The following is a 12,985-nucleotide window of genomic DNA, read 5'->3' as shown; positions in this document are numbered from 1 at the left end:
GTTCCTCGGGAAACAGTAAGGACTGCTTCTGTCATAGGTGCACAATCAGGCAACCAGCTCTGGCCAAGAAGATGCCACACTCCAAAAGTAACATTCCCGAATGGTGTGTTTATTGCTTGGAGCAGTGCAGAGAAGGCCAGGGAGATGGAAGTGTGTGCAAAGGCTAAAGCCAGGATGTGTGGCCATCTGTCATGGTCATGAAGGCTGAGGCATAGGAGATGGAAAGGGATCAGACACCTACCTAGGTAGACAGTGGCTCGAGGGAGAGTGCTGTGGCACGATGGAGCAGACCCACTGTGGTAGTCACCCTGATTGCCCCAGCAAACAGGACCCCAGTGTGAAGTGAGGATGTTTGTGAAGGAGCTGCTTGTGCCTCCTGTCTGTGGCAGCAAAGCAGCAACCTCCCCTGCAGTGCTGAGGTCAGCTAAGGAGTTGGCTGATCACCAGACCCAAATCGTACACCCTTTTCCTTTCTGAATGACAGAAAAGTGAGTGGCGTGAGGCAAAGCTGTATGACCACCCCTCTTGAGAGCACAAACTTACCTCCTGCCAATGCATGTTTCCACACTGGAACATAGGTCTTGCCTTGGTGGTCTCTGCTCATACCTCAGTTTCCCAGCCAGCAGCCCCAATGCTAGATGATGGCCATATTGAGCCCTAAGGCTTCCTCCTGCGTCCCCACCATGCACCATATTCAGCTCAGCAGCTATGTCCTGCTAGGCTTTATTTGCTGCAAGCCTTCTGCCACCACCCCTGATTTCTCCCACTGTAACCCCTCCCCAAGCCATCTGTGATCCAAACCACCTTCATACAGCTCCTTGTCCTCAATGCTACAATTATTCCATGCACACAGGACAGATAAGAAGACACCTCCCCACTGCCACCTTCCTGATGGCTCTATCCACTGAGCTTCTCTTAGGGCTTCCTCCCTTTTACCTCCCTTGTGCTCCTGGATGTAAGTGCCAATATTACAGGCTCACAACATATGTACCACCTGAAGGGTTCCACACCATGCCTAAATGTAGACTTACTAGGTGGGACTCTGTGAACAGCTTCTCCTGCGCTGTGCCTGTGTAGGCACTGTTTCTGCAGGTGAGGGGGAGCTCGGGCAAAGCTGGGTCTGGGAAGTAGAGGGAGGAGAGCAGTGTTCAAAGTGCAAGAAGGGCAAAGTGGTCAGTGAATTCCAACAGTGCTGCAGTACTGGGTTGGCACTGGGACGGTCAGTCACCTCTACAGAGGTGTCCAAACAAAATAAGCTTGTCTGAGCCCCCACAGACAGCCAAGCCGCTCTACTAGCACAACTTTCGTGGGTGAGCTTAGCCTGGTCAGTTATTCACATTGGTTAGCACAGATGAGAGAAGAAAGTGCAAACCTGACCCCAGCTTGGATGGCAGTGGCTGGGCTCGGCTTGGTTTTTTTTGTTCATATTTAGATGAGGCAGTATCAGGGAGGAGCCCTGCATTACACTCCCATGGCCCATAACCTGAAACAGAAAGCAGAAGCAGCTGCCTATCACACAGCAGGGCTGTGGTGTCAGAGTGTAGCTTGCACAGGACCTGGCAGCAGCCACAGACCAGCTCAGCTGACCAGGGTGGCACCTCGGCCCTCTCCAATGTATTTCAGCTCCGCATCCAGCCAGATTGGCAGCCTGTAAGTATCCTCCACTAGGTCCCCCACCTTTTTAATGCTGCTGGTGTCGGGGGGGAGCTGCCAGGAGAAGAAGTGGTGCTGCAGGGTGCAAATGTCTAGAAGGGAGCAGGTTCTTCCCCAGCTGTGGGACACTTTTGGGGCAGTTCCTCTGCAGTTTGGTCCATGTGAAGCTTGCTGGTTTCTGTTTACCGGCAATCCTTAGCTTGTCAGCAGCCTTTCTTCGCCTGTGGTTTCCCCGCAGCTGACCATGCCTGAAGGGAAAAGAGGGATCTTGGGGGTGAGTGGGTGGTTTGAGGGAAAGGTGCCAAGTCCAAGGTTGCCTTCCTTTCCCACCGCTCTTGCACGTCATTACACCCCTCAGCAGCCGGGGAGGGGGGATGCAGGAAAGCCAAGTCTTCTGGCAGGCTCTTCCGTGCAAGAGAAAATGCCCATTCCCTCGCCCCTTTGCATTCAGCCTGCTCACTGCAGTGGGGTCCAGCAGCTCTGCAGAGATGTTTGTCCCTGCACAGAGGCCAGATCCTGTGCTGGAGCTGCGTGCCTTGGCCTCCTCACCCCACTGCCCTTGCCCAGGCGCTCAGCCAGCCTGGGGGGAAGGCACAGCCCCAGACTGGGAAGTTGCCCGCCTTCCTCCAAGCCAGCAGGGGGAAGGGTCATGCAGTCCTGGCAGCACAGAGGGTCCCTATGAGCCCCATCTTGCACACAAACACCCAAGGGGGTTCCTGAGCCATGTACATGGAACCTCTCTCTGCCCAGGAGACTGAGACACTGAGCTCTCCCACGATGAAGTGCAGCGCTTCCAGCAATGCCTGCCCAGAAACAAGGGGGCTGAAGCCAGGCTGGGGCTTGCTGTGCCGTGCTTGGCTTCCTCTTCCTTGCACCTTTTTGGCAGAGCCACAGACTCGCCTGTGCAAAGGCACAGGTGCCTCCTTAGAGACTGCAGATGTCTGGGAAAAGCCCCAGCTGGACACCAGGCAATAGCTCTTTCCTGTTTATCCCCTGCTTCTCGGCCAGGCTGCCTCCAAACCCACCTCAGGGCCAAGCTGCAATGCTCACCAATGCCATTTCTGCGGCTGCACTGGTGGTGGGGTGCCAGGTCTCGGCTTTCATTGCCAAACCATACATTGCCTCCAGGCCAGCCGTGTGCTCTCTGCCCCAGCTGTCACAGAGTACCCACGCCAAGCATGTTTCTGTCACAGTCACACTGGGGGTCAGGGATTCACCTGCTGGGCTAGGCTGGGGAGGCAGCAGGAGACTGTGGGGCAAATTTGCCTGCAATTTGGCAGAGTGAACAGAAGGGCATCGCTGGGGAAAGAAATTAGGTCCTTATAGACATGAGCCTCAAAGCAGAGGAGAGGGCAGAGATACCACAGGATTTCCTTGGGCCGTCATACACGAAGCAGTCACAGGGTCTCTGAGGTGGCTCTCCTCTGAGCCTGCCATATATTTCCACAAACCTGCTACAAATTTAACTCTCTGTCTCTAGTAAACATGTGCAACTAGGACAATTTTTAATTGCTTTTGTATTTTATTAGGTGGGGGGTGTGTGTAAATAAAAGGTAAAATGAGATGATTGAACAAAAAGTCCATGTTTCTACAAGCCTGCCTGCCTTGGGAACCCGGTCAAAATAAATATGACCGCAAGGGTTGGTGGGTGGGCAGGGCCAGGAGCCAGCTGGGCTGTCCCAGTCCCAGCTCTGAGGTCTCAGCTAACTAAGAGCTTATTCTCCCTCTGAGGGCCGCAAGGCAGGATGGCAGGGAGAACAGTGGGCGGGTGTGAACCCTTGTGGGATAGGGAGAGGAAGAACAGCAATGCCTGGCTGCAGGAGAGCACGTGTAAAGACAGAAGAAGAGGCAATAGCAGGAGCAAAACAAGCCCTGGCAAAATTCCATGTGCGTGAAATCTAATTCAGCAGCACGCTCTGGGCCCAAGCACGGATATTTTCCTGGTCATTTGTGTCTTCACTGTAGATTCAGAAAAACAGGCATCCTTCGTTTGACCTCCCAGCCTCTCCAGAAGCCTGTTATGAAGAAGACCTCCAAGGGAAGCTACAAGAAGTGAGGTATTGACCAGGGGGAGGGGACAGGTGGATCTCTGGATGCTGTGACCCCCTTTCATGCTGTATGTGTGTGCTGCTCCTGGCTGTGACTGCGTGGAGAAGTTTGGGACAGAGCAGCTTTATCCCTGTGCACACTAAACATAGGTGCCCCACTCCCAGGTATCCAGGGAGACAGAAAGTGGGAGGGGGATGCTGAAGGGTCTCTAGTCACCAGCACTGCAGCCACGCACCAGATACAGACTGAGAATCTAAAATCTCAGAGGCTGTACCAAATCCACAAGCGGCTCTGTCGTGATGGCCTGGGACATCCAGGACATTGGGATGATACACCACTGGGCAATGGGCAGTGGAGGGGAGACAGCAGGACTGACGTTGTGAACTTCTTGAGGGAAGGTGGTAAATGATTCACGGGAGATAATGCTTGGCAAAGGCACGAAAGGGCTTATTTGCAGAGCTTCAAGCTGGAAGCTGAGCTTGAAGCCAATGTCTCTGAGCTCCTTGCCCTGTGTTTGTGCCTCTGCAGACCTGGGTGGCCAGTGCTGCAATGCTACGTGGCTATGCAGCCAGTGATACCCCTCCCTGGTGCCATTTCCCTGTTTTTCAGTGCCGAGCAGAAGCCTGCAAGAGGGCACTGAGGACAGTCCACATTCCTGGGAGAGAAGCAGGGAGTCAGGTTTGCCAGGCAGTCTGAGAGGAGCGAGGACAGCAATCGCAGGTCTGTCTCTGTAGCACCCATCTCCCTGGGCCCCAGAGGAGGGCGAGTGGCTACGGGTGGGTCTGGGGTGCCTCTTTGGGGTGGACAACTTGCCTGTCTGTGTGGGGCATTGGTCCACGGGCAACTGGAACAAAGGAGTATGTCTGCCAGCCTCAGCAGGGAGCAGAACTGTGGGTGATCAGCCCTGCTGTGCCCAGAAATGTACAGGGCATGCAAGGGCCTCAGGGGCATGTGGATACTGGAAACTAGTGGCATCAATGGCATCGGGTGTCCCAGAGCTAAGAGGGGAGGCGGGGATGGGGGGTCCGGAACTTCAGATGCTGTCATGCCTTCATTTTACTCAGTCTTCCAAAGATCACAAGAGATGTCCTTGTCTGGCCAGAACCAAAAGAAAATAATTTTCCCAGAATAGCTCTTAACCCCCTCCTTACCAGACGGCAGTGTTTTGCTCCCTTCCCAGCACTGCAGTTTGCTGACAAATGCCTGTTTTGTCCAACATGAGACCATGGTGCAGAGGGTGTGTGTGGGGCTAAGGGAGCCACGCTAGCTAGACATGTCCCCTGTACTCCCAGTGCTGGTCAATGCACAGGACATGATTAAGGCACCTTTGCTGTGACCAGAAATGCATCCCCCTCGACGCAGCACAGTCAGAGGCAGAAGACACTCCTCTGAGATGCTCCTGCTCTACTTGCATGGGGAGTCCCGAGACCTCAGTGACACAGGCTCAGAGTACATCTTGGGAAGGGTGCCATAACATGCAACAACCAAGGGGTCCCCCTTCCATGTTTTGCAGTGGTCTTCCCCTCAGTGGGCTTTACCATGGTATCAAGAGAGCATGTGGGCACCAGGATGGGTCTGCTGCAACAGAGGTGCACTGGGCACTTGCTCTGTGCGCTGACCCTCCTCGAAGCTGCCGGGATCTTGGCCTTGATGTTCTATGCGCTGCTGTGGGAAGCTGGGAACCTGGTCAACCTCCCTGACAAACGCATTGGTTTTTACAACTTCTGCCTGTGGAATGGGACAGCTGAGGAGCTGCAGTGCCTGGAGTACCAGCATCTGCAGGTGATGGGCATCAGCCTACCAGGAATGGTGTTAGCCACAGTTTTTGTGTACACCTGCCTGGTCTTCAGCATCTTCTACTCCATTTTTGTTGCACATGTGAAGTGCACAAAGGAGAGACAGGGCTGGAAGACAATCCTCATCATACCCATCATCAAGACGATAATCCTGTCTGGAGGCCTGGGTATATTTCTTTTCCAAACCTCGCAGTGGATTCACCCCTCTGAATTCACTGGAGGCTTTCTGGCACTAATTGGGACCCAGGCTCTGCTACTGCTCCAGATTCTCACTGCCTACCTCAGCTGGGCCAAGCACACACCTGTGTCAAGGCCCTTTTACTGAGGAGGCCCTGCCCCTTGAGATTTGACAGTGAAGAAGATGCAAGAGCTATTGATAACCCGATTTAAAACAGTAATCCCTATGCAACTTTAGTCACTGGCAGGAATTTCATCCTTAGTCCAAAGGTCCATGTCCAGCCATGCTGACACACAGCTGTGATTGCCGCCACCAGCTGGCAGCACTCCTGCAGTGAGCAGGCAGCCGGCATGAACACCCACAGCACAGCGTGGAAGCTTCCTAGGAACAGCAGTGTGTAACACACCCCTCTGCCTGGGGCACAACATCAAAGCAACAGCATTTCTAGCCCTGTCCCACAGGACAGTGAAGGAGACAGATCAGAACCAGCACAGACTGGACACATCCCTCTGGCCATATCTAGCCAGGCAGAGAAGCAACCAGGCTTCCTTTCTTGGAGTTGCCCAGAGAGATTCTGCTCCTTCTCCAACTCCTGGAGGTGCACTGGAAATAATCCCTTCAGCAAGAGCACCTATTGGAATAATAGCCGGAGTGACTCTGCTGTAGTTCATTAGTGTAAAGTGGCCCACATCCAACCCCAGCAGCAGCAAAACACATGGCAGGGCAGCTTAACAACTTGCTTAATGCTGAACAGAGCCCTAATGAGGAAGGTTTCCATGAGGAAGCAGAGGATTTTGGTGTAGAGTCCAGGTTTGTCCCCACTGATATTATGGGGCTGAGCCCAGCACTCCAGCAGCCTTTGCAAGTCCAGGAGAATGGTTCTGTGGAAGGGAAGGAAGCTCAGCCCAACACATGCCCCATGCAAGGGTGTGCTCAGGGGGCAGGGTCAGGGCTGCCACAGGCCGAGCTGGGGCTGGGCCATTATAGCCAGAGTGCCAGATGGGGTCTCTCCACCGTGGTGGTGCATAGCACCGCTCTATGCCATGTCTGTGACCTCACACAAACAAGTGCCTGCTTTACCCCCCACCCCCTTCGGACACATGACGGTCCATTTGCTCTCCTGCTGCAGTCTTGGTGGGGATGTGGCTGGTGATGCTGGTTTGACTGATTCTTCATTTCAGTAAAAGCCCTCACAGCTGCCCCAGCCTCATGTGGTTTGTTCATCTCTGCTTCTGACTGGGAACAGGACACTGAGCCATCCTCATCCCTTCCTAGACGCCCATGCACACTGCTATGCCCCCTTGGAATAGTCCGTTCCCCTGCCAGTCTGCTCCCACCCATGTTGTCCTCATCTATGGGTGGCCTGCTCCAGCCTGGAGGCAAATGCAGCATCAGGCCCAGTGGGGATAGCCTGCCAGGCCCCACCACAGCTGCCACAGAAGGACTGCAAGGGCAAGGGAGCCCCAAGGCTGAACCATGACTATCCAGCTCTCTGGAGCCAGCAAAGGCCTTCCAGGACCAGCAACTCCCTGCTCCCCTCCAGTCCTAACACTGACCCACCAAAGGGACACTCACAGAAACCAGAATATCCCATTTAATCTTTCCATACTCCGATATGCCAAACAGAAATTAACATAACCTAATCTGGAGCCAAATCCTACTGAAGTCAGCACACACTGGGAGAAGTGAGTGCCCCTTTCCTTTTCCCCCATGGCCTTTGTGGGCCTCCTGTCAGCTCCACAGGCCACATACACAGTGGACACACAGCCCACCACAGGCCCTCCTCCTGCCATCTGCAACGCTGTGGGAGGGGACACCCTTGCCACTGTCCCCTTTGCTCCTGGGGAGCCGCAGAGGAGGCACCGTTAGCTGAAAAAGATCTCCCTGACATATTTCAGAACATCGTCATCAGAGTCCTCCCAGCCTGTCCTCTGTGTGTCAGCACCAGCACCAGGAGGGGTTGGGGGAGCCGGACTGTGGTTGCTGCCTCCCCCCGTGCTGTCTGTGTTTCCAGGAGCCTCGTTGGGTGTTGGCTGGAGCTCCTGCTCCTGCTCCTCTTCGCTCCGGGACCGGGCCTTCTCCTCACCTTCCTCACACTGTAGATTCTGAGCAAAGGGAAAACAACCAGACCCTGCTGTGCGTGACTTCATCCCGGGAGCACCCCAAGGGGTAGGGGGAGCAGCCCGCCATCCCCCGCGGGACACCCCCCCGCCACTCGCCAGATCCGCGATGGGAGCTGGTTTTGTCCCGCGGCGCCCGGCGGGGCGGCCGGGGGGAGGGGGCAAAGGCAACTGCGCCGACCCCGGCAGCCTCCGGGAAGGGGAGGAGGGGACCGGGAAACGCGGGCGCCGCTCGGCAGCGCCCCCCGACCCGCCTCCCGGAGAAGGGCCACCAGGGAGCCGTGGTCGGCAGCGCTCCCTCCCGCCCGCGCTCGGGTACGGCCGGGGCCGCGTCCCCGCTCCCGGGGGTCCGGGCTCACCTCGGCCAGCACCGCCAGGGCCACGTCCACCAGCTCCGCCTCGTTCATGCAGTACACCACCGCCGCCGCCGCCCTGGGAACCGCACGGGCAGACGCTCAGGGCGGGCAGGCCCCGGCCGCTCCCGCCTCTCCCCCCGCCACCTCCCCCGCCGCGCTACCTGGGCCCCACCGCCGCCGCCTGCCGCCGCCCGGCCTTGGGGGGCTCCGCCGGCGCCGGCGGCTTGTACGCCGCCGCCCCCATCCAGGCCGGGAGGAGCCGCCGCCGCCGCCGCGCTCCCGCCGCCATCCCGCGGGACGCGGGCAGAGCCCGGCAGCAGGGAGGGACAGGCAGATTCAACGGGCTGGCGCCCGAGCAGACACAGCTACCGCCGTTCGCGCAGCACCAGTGGAGAGGTGCGACGCGGCGAAGCTTTGCTGCACGTTCAACGGTTTGCCAGCAGCCGCGTCCGTGGCCACCGCCGCCGTATTTTACTATAAAACCTCGCCCGACGCAACGAAGGACGCACCCTTCGACATTCTAACAAGGGAGCAAAGAGAGCTCCAGCGGCGCAGCACTGCACATGCTCACAGGAATCTTCCGGCCGCCGAAGGCAGAGACAGTTCGCCTCGCGCTGGCATCTTCACGCCCCCTCTGTGACGCCCTGAGCACGCTCGCCGCTGCCGCTGTTAGGCCGCCCCCTGCAGGCGCCACCGCTCAGTGCTGTCGCCGCCTCGGCGGGAGCAGCAGCGCATCTCTGGCTGGGAGCGTCGAGGGCTGCGAGTCGCGGCCGCCGCTCAGGGCTCGGCTCTCGGCTCTTCTCTTCCTCTCCCCGCCCAGGGCGCCTCCTGCAGGGGCGAAGCCCTCGTCCCCGCCGCAGCATGCAGAGACTCATCGGACTCCTCGGGAGGGTGCGGGAGCGGGCGCCGTCCAGCAGCGCTTCCGCGCCCTGCGCCGCCGGCGACCCCGAGCTGCGGGAAGATGGCCGGGGCGGGCTGCACAGCATGGCCGCCCGCGGTGACCTGGCTCAGCTGCGGCGGTCGTGGTGGTGGAAGAGACTCCGCATCAACTGGCGGAACGCGGAGAGGCAGTAAGGGGTGGGCAGTGCCGGAGCAAAACCTACCCATCCTGGCTGGAAGAGCGGGCGAAGGCAGCACGATTGCAAGCGCCCTAGGAGCAGGGCCGGTTCCACAGCGCTGGCCTTAGCGCAGGCCAGCCCAGGCTGGGGCAGGAGGCGGCCAATGCTCCCTCCTCTGCCCTGCCCTGCCCTCCCCAGCTCTGCCAGCCTGGTCCCCGTAGTGAATCTTCTGTGGAGCTCAGCAGGCCTTCGGCCAAGCAATGACAGCTCCTTAATTGTTGCAGGACTGAGCAGCATGGTTGAGCAGGGCATGGATTTGCCGAAAGACACGGCACAGCCTTCCCGTTGCTCTTAGAAATCCCATCCCCTCTGTCTTGGGGACACGTCTGGCACAGGACTGATAGCAGGAAGAGCCAGGGGCTCCTCCAGGCACTGCAGTCTCTGTAGACTTATGTAGTCTCCATAGACTCCAGGCTGCCAAGACAGAGTCTCCTTTGCTGTGCTGGGTGGCTGGGCAGTCCTGCTGGAGGCAGGGACCAGTGCCTGGGCACAGGAGTCTCTTTGTGCAGATTCATTGACACAGCTGAGAAAATGCCTCCTGACTCAGCAGATATGTTGGGGATTTCTCCTAGCCAGCCCCAGGTTTTGGGTGGGCAACGGCTGCCACCACCTCTGGAATGAGAAAGCTTGCTTTCAGCTTGGTTTTTGCCACTTGAGGCTTGTGGCCCTATGCTGGTGGGTGCCACAGCCTGAAACAGTGTCTTCAGCTGTCTGTCTCTGTTAATGGAATGTATTCTGTTTCTAGGACGCCTCTGCATCTTGCTTGTGTGAACGGCCATGCAGATGTTGTTCGATTTCTAGCAAGAAAGAAGTGCCAACTAAACCCTCGTGACAATTTTAAGAAATCGCCACTGATGAAGGTATATGGAATATGTTATGCTGTTGCACATTGGGCTTATCGATTATGCACTGAGCGATACATACCTTGCATGATTCTTCATGTGGGCCTGTGTAGAAACCGGCATGTTGTCAATGCCAGGGAAGGGGCATAAGGTGCCTAATCTTTGAAGATGCTTGTACGTTCCAGTGTCAGGAAGATGCGAGAGTTCCAACAGAGAGAAACGGAGATGTTGGAAGTTATTCCTCCTTTGTGTCTTGTTTTCAGGCGGTAGAGCACCAGCACGAAGACTGTGTGGCTATTCTGCTGGAGCACGGTGCCAGCCCTAACCTCAGAGATGGCAGTGGCAACACTGCCCTTCACATGGCTGCCTTGCTTCCTAGTAAACCTCTAGCGGCGCTGTTACTTGAGCACAATGCCCATATTGATGCTCAGAATAAAGTAAGCTTGGACTTTGAGTAGGGTTCCTCTTCCCACAACTTGCTTCACTTTTCTATGTTATTGTAAGGGAGATGATTTTTCCTTTCAGTTGGGATACACTCCGCTCACTACTGCAATCACCAGGTGCCATGAAGAGATGGTCGAGTTCCTTCTTCAAAAAGGAGCTGATGTGCATGCTCAAGACAACCATAAAAGGTGAAGGGTTTGACTAACGCGCATGGGACTCCTTAACATTGTTCAGATTGGATTGATGGGAGGCATGGGAATGAGCTTTGAAAAAGAAGCAGGAGCTGCAGAGGTGGAGCTCCTTCTGTGTGACTTGTGAAAGTAGATGCGGCACTTGGCTGCTCTCTTACCTCAAGGGGCATTTTCTGCACTGAGGACTGCAAGAAAGGCATTGGCTGTGGTGCCACACACACCCCCACACCCCCACCCAGTGTCTGCTCTGGGCAGGTGCCTGGCCTGGAGAACTGAGGTCCCACCAACCTGAATTTTCCAACTCTTCTACATGTTTGGCTGTGCTTTCACTCTGCATCGTAGGAGAAGGGAACTGAATTGTTTGGGGGAGCAAAGAGAGACTGAAGTAATGGCAATGCAATGGCCGCAGAAGCTGATCTATTTCTTATCATCTGTTGGATCCTTTAGGACCCCTCTTATGATTGCTGCTCTTGTTGGGGATCTGAATGTAATACAACTCCTTCTTCGGCATGGTGCTGATATTTCTCATAGAGACCAGTTCAACTATACAGCTATGTCTTATGCCCATATGCACCCTGAATATCCTAGGTAAGTGTTTTACACCCTCATTAGAGCAGTTGCACTATCAGAATGTCCGTGCTGATGTACGGCCCTCTTTGGTAATATCGCCGGGGTTTAATGAGGTGTTGAGACCTTTGTTGAAGCTGGGCTCAGTGACATCTTCTGATGCATTTATTTCTGCGTCAAGAGTGTCTTTGAAAGTTGGGGAAAAATTCCCCCCACAGTTCACTCTCTGAATTCACTTGTGTGCTGCCAAGGTCCGCTCAACTCAACTGACTAGCAACTACCTGCCTTTTGTTTCAGAGGGGATCTAACTGATATCCCCTAAGTTAAACTCTTCAGCACTTTTCCTCCTCTCATGGGTAGCTTTGCACCCCTGGCCATTCCTTTGCTAAAGTCACTATGTGTGCTTACCAACTAGGCTGAAGGAAATAGCCCTCTTCCTAGTGATGGCAGCCTAGAGATGGGTCAATGAACTGCATTATGCCCACGAGTATACCTTGTCTAGCCATAAACAACTACCCGTGACTTCTTGTCACAACATCTCAACTTCATTCCTTCTCCCCCTGCCCCTTCTGTCAGTCTGTATTGATGGGAAGCAGGAGAGAAGGGTGCCTGGGTAAATGTAAAAACCCTTTTAGGAATAAAACATGTCTGAGGATTGCTCTAGCAAAACAAGATGTTTGTTCTTTCCCTCCAGGATTCTGGCACAGTATCAATGGTGCACTCACACACCATTTTCCATAGCAGCCTTGATATGGAGCATGTTTTTAATCTTTTCTTGTTTGGTTGGTTATTTTTGTTTTGGTTTTAGTTCTGCTTATGAAGCAAACCTGAAAGTAGTCTCTCTCTGGAGCCCCAGCTGAACCTCTGCCAGGGTTGTGAGAAGAGAACACCTAGGCAATATAGTTAACCCCCTGCAGTGCTTGGAATGCAACCGCAACCTTTGCTGGCCTCTTGAAATCCCAGTTAAGAGCTATCTAAACTCTCAGGTCCTCAGAATAACCATGGGAGTTTCTGAAGCCCTTCAAACTCAGGACTGGGTTTGAGGAGACATTACCCCACCTTGACGTGAAGGGTTGCTACAGCATTAATGTAGGTTCCTCCCGAGGTTGAAGCCTTGTAGTTAGAAGTCAGTCTACCAGGTGGCTTGTTAATCTTGCTAGCCCTCGAAACGGAGATGGGCTGTATCAGTTGAGACTGTGGCCAGCAGGAGTGAGTTACTACAAAGACAAAAATAGGCACCAGTAGAGTAAACATGCCTAGAGTGCGTATTATAATCTCCGCTACTCTAGTAGTACACTAAATTCGGGGGGTGGGAGGAGTGGGTGGGGGCTGTCTGTGTGAGTGTTAGCCTTTACCATCTGGAAGTGAACATGGTAGGACGGCTCATGAATGGCTGTAACTCATCCAGTAGAGAGTACATACCAGTCTGTAAGTATTTTTACCAAATACATTTCCTTCATTCTGTATATAGTATTTCTACACACCTGAAGGAAAACAAGGCCTGTGAAATGAGAGAAGAATGTTCTATCAGGGGTGCAGAAGACATAGCAGGACTTAACAGCTCTTCCTCTGGAAAAACTACTGACATGTCCTTGGGTGCTCCGCAACTACCTGAAGCAGGTAGGATCGTTTAGCATCAAGAAGGTGATGAGGACAAACCACTTTACCCAG

At 54.9% G+C, this 12,985-nt stretch overlaps 3 protein-coding genes across 5 annotated transcripts; 2 read left to right on the top strand and 1 right to left on the bottom strand.

The window, feature by feature from the left end:
- Window positions 1-1,525: 1,525 nt before the first annotated feature.
- On the top strand, window positions 1,526-6,875 carry TMEM140 (transmembrane protein 140). Of its 3 annotated transcripts, none has more exons than XM_064452113.1 (4): window positions 1,526-1,650; window positions 3,619-3,710; window positions 4,312-4,422; window positions 5,216-6,875. In XM_064452113.1, exon 4 carries the CDS (start codon window positions 5,242-5,244, stop codon window positions 5,821-5,823), a length of 582 nt encoding a protein of 193 aa, XP_064308183.1. In that variant the 5' UTR covers window positions 1,526-1,650; window positions 3,619-3,710; window positions 4,312-4,422; window positions 5,216-5,241; the 3' UTR covers window positions 5,824-6,875. The 3 variants fall into 3 exon arrangements, with proteins under 3 accessions (XP_064308183.1, XP_064308190.1, XP_064308197.1); XM_064452120.1 differs by having other exon boundaries at window positions 3,619-3,734; XM_064452127.1 differs by lacking the exon at window positions 4,312-4,422.
- Window positions 6,876-7,252: 377 nt separating this feature from the next.
- On the bottom strand, window positions 7,253-8,441 carry CYREN (cell cycle regulator of NHEJ). The gene is made up of 3 exons (XM_064452142.1): window positions 8,314-8,441; window positions 8,156-8,228; window positions 7,253-7,781 (listed from the first exon to the last, which is right to left on the bottom strand). Exons 1-3 carry the CDS (start codon window positions 8,439-8,441, stop codon window positions 7,542-7,544), a joined length of 441 nt encoding a protein of 146 aa, XP_064308212.1. The 3' UTR covers window positions 7,253-7,541.
- Window positions 8,442-8,773: 332 nt separating this feature from the next.
- Window positions 8,774-12,962, top strand: LOC135313414 (ankyrin repeat domain-containing protein 7-like). The gene is made up of 6 exons (XM_064452104.1): window positions 8,774-9,222; window positions 10,016-10,130; window positions 10,376-10,549; window positions 10,638-10,744; window positions 11,195-11,335; window positions 12,786-12,962. Exons 1-6 carry the CDS (start codon window positions 9,014-9,016, stop codon window positions 12,946-12,948), a joined length of 909 nt encoding a protein of 302 aa, XP_064308174.1. The 5' UTR covers window positions 8,774-9,013; the 3' UTR covers window positions 12,949-12,962.
- Window positions 12,963-12,985: the final 23 nt, after the last annotated feature.

The sequence above is a fragment of the Phalacrocorax carbo genome, chromosome 1, assembly GCF_963921805.1.
Source record: "Phalacrocorax carbo chromosome 1, bPhaCar2.1, whole genome shotgun sequence".
Taxonomy (NCBI): Eukaryota; Metazoa; Chordata; class Aves; order Suliformes; family Phalacrocoracidae; genus Phalacrocorax; species Phalacrocorax carbo.
This window is presented reverse-complemented; position numbering and strand designations above follow the sequence as displayed.

Bases quoted from the DNA above. Each gene is read 5' to 3' on its own strand.
- TMEM140 (XM_064452127.1), top strand. From the start codon at position 5,242: ATGGTATCAAGAGAGCATGTGGGCACCAGGATGGGTCTGCTGCAACAG.
- CYREN (XM_064452142.1), bottom strand. From the start codon at position 8,441: ATGGCGGCGGGAGCGCGGCGGCGGCGGCGGCTCCTCCCGGCCTGGATG. The intron at 8,229-8,313 runs GTAGCGCGGCGG...TGCGGTTCCCAG, and splicing joins GCGGCGGCGGTGGGGCCCAG to GGCGGCGGCGGCGGTGGTGT. The intron at 7,782-8,155 runs GTGAGCCCGGAC...CCCTTTGCTCAG, and splicing joins CCCTGGCGGTGCTGGCCGAG to AATCTACAGTGTGAGGAAGG.
- LOC135313414 (XM_064452104.1), top strand. From the start codon at position 9,014: ATGCAGAGACTCATCGGACTCCTCGGGAGGGTGCGGGAGCGGGCGCCG. The intron at 9,223-10,015 runs GTAAGGGGTGGG...TTCTGTTTCTAG, and splicing joins TGGCGGAACGCGGAGAGGCA to GACGCCTCTGCATCTTGCTT. The intron at 11,336-12,785 runs GTAAGTGTTTTA...TTCTGTATATAG, and splicing joins ATGCACCCTGAATATCCTAG to TATTTCTACACACCTGAAGG.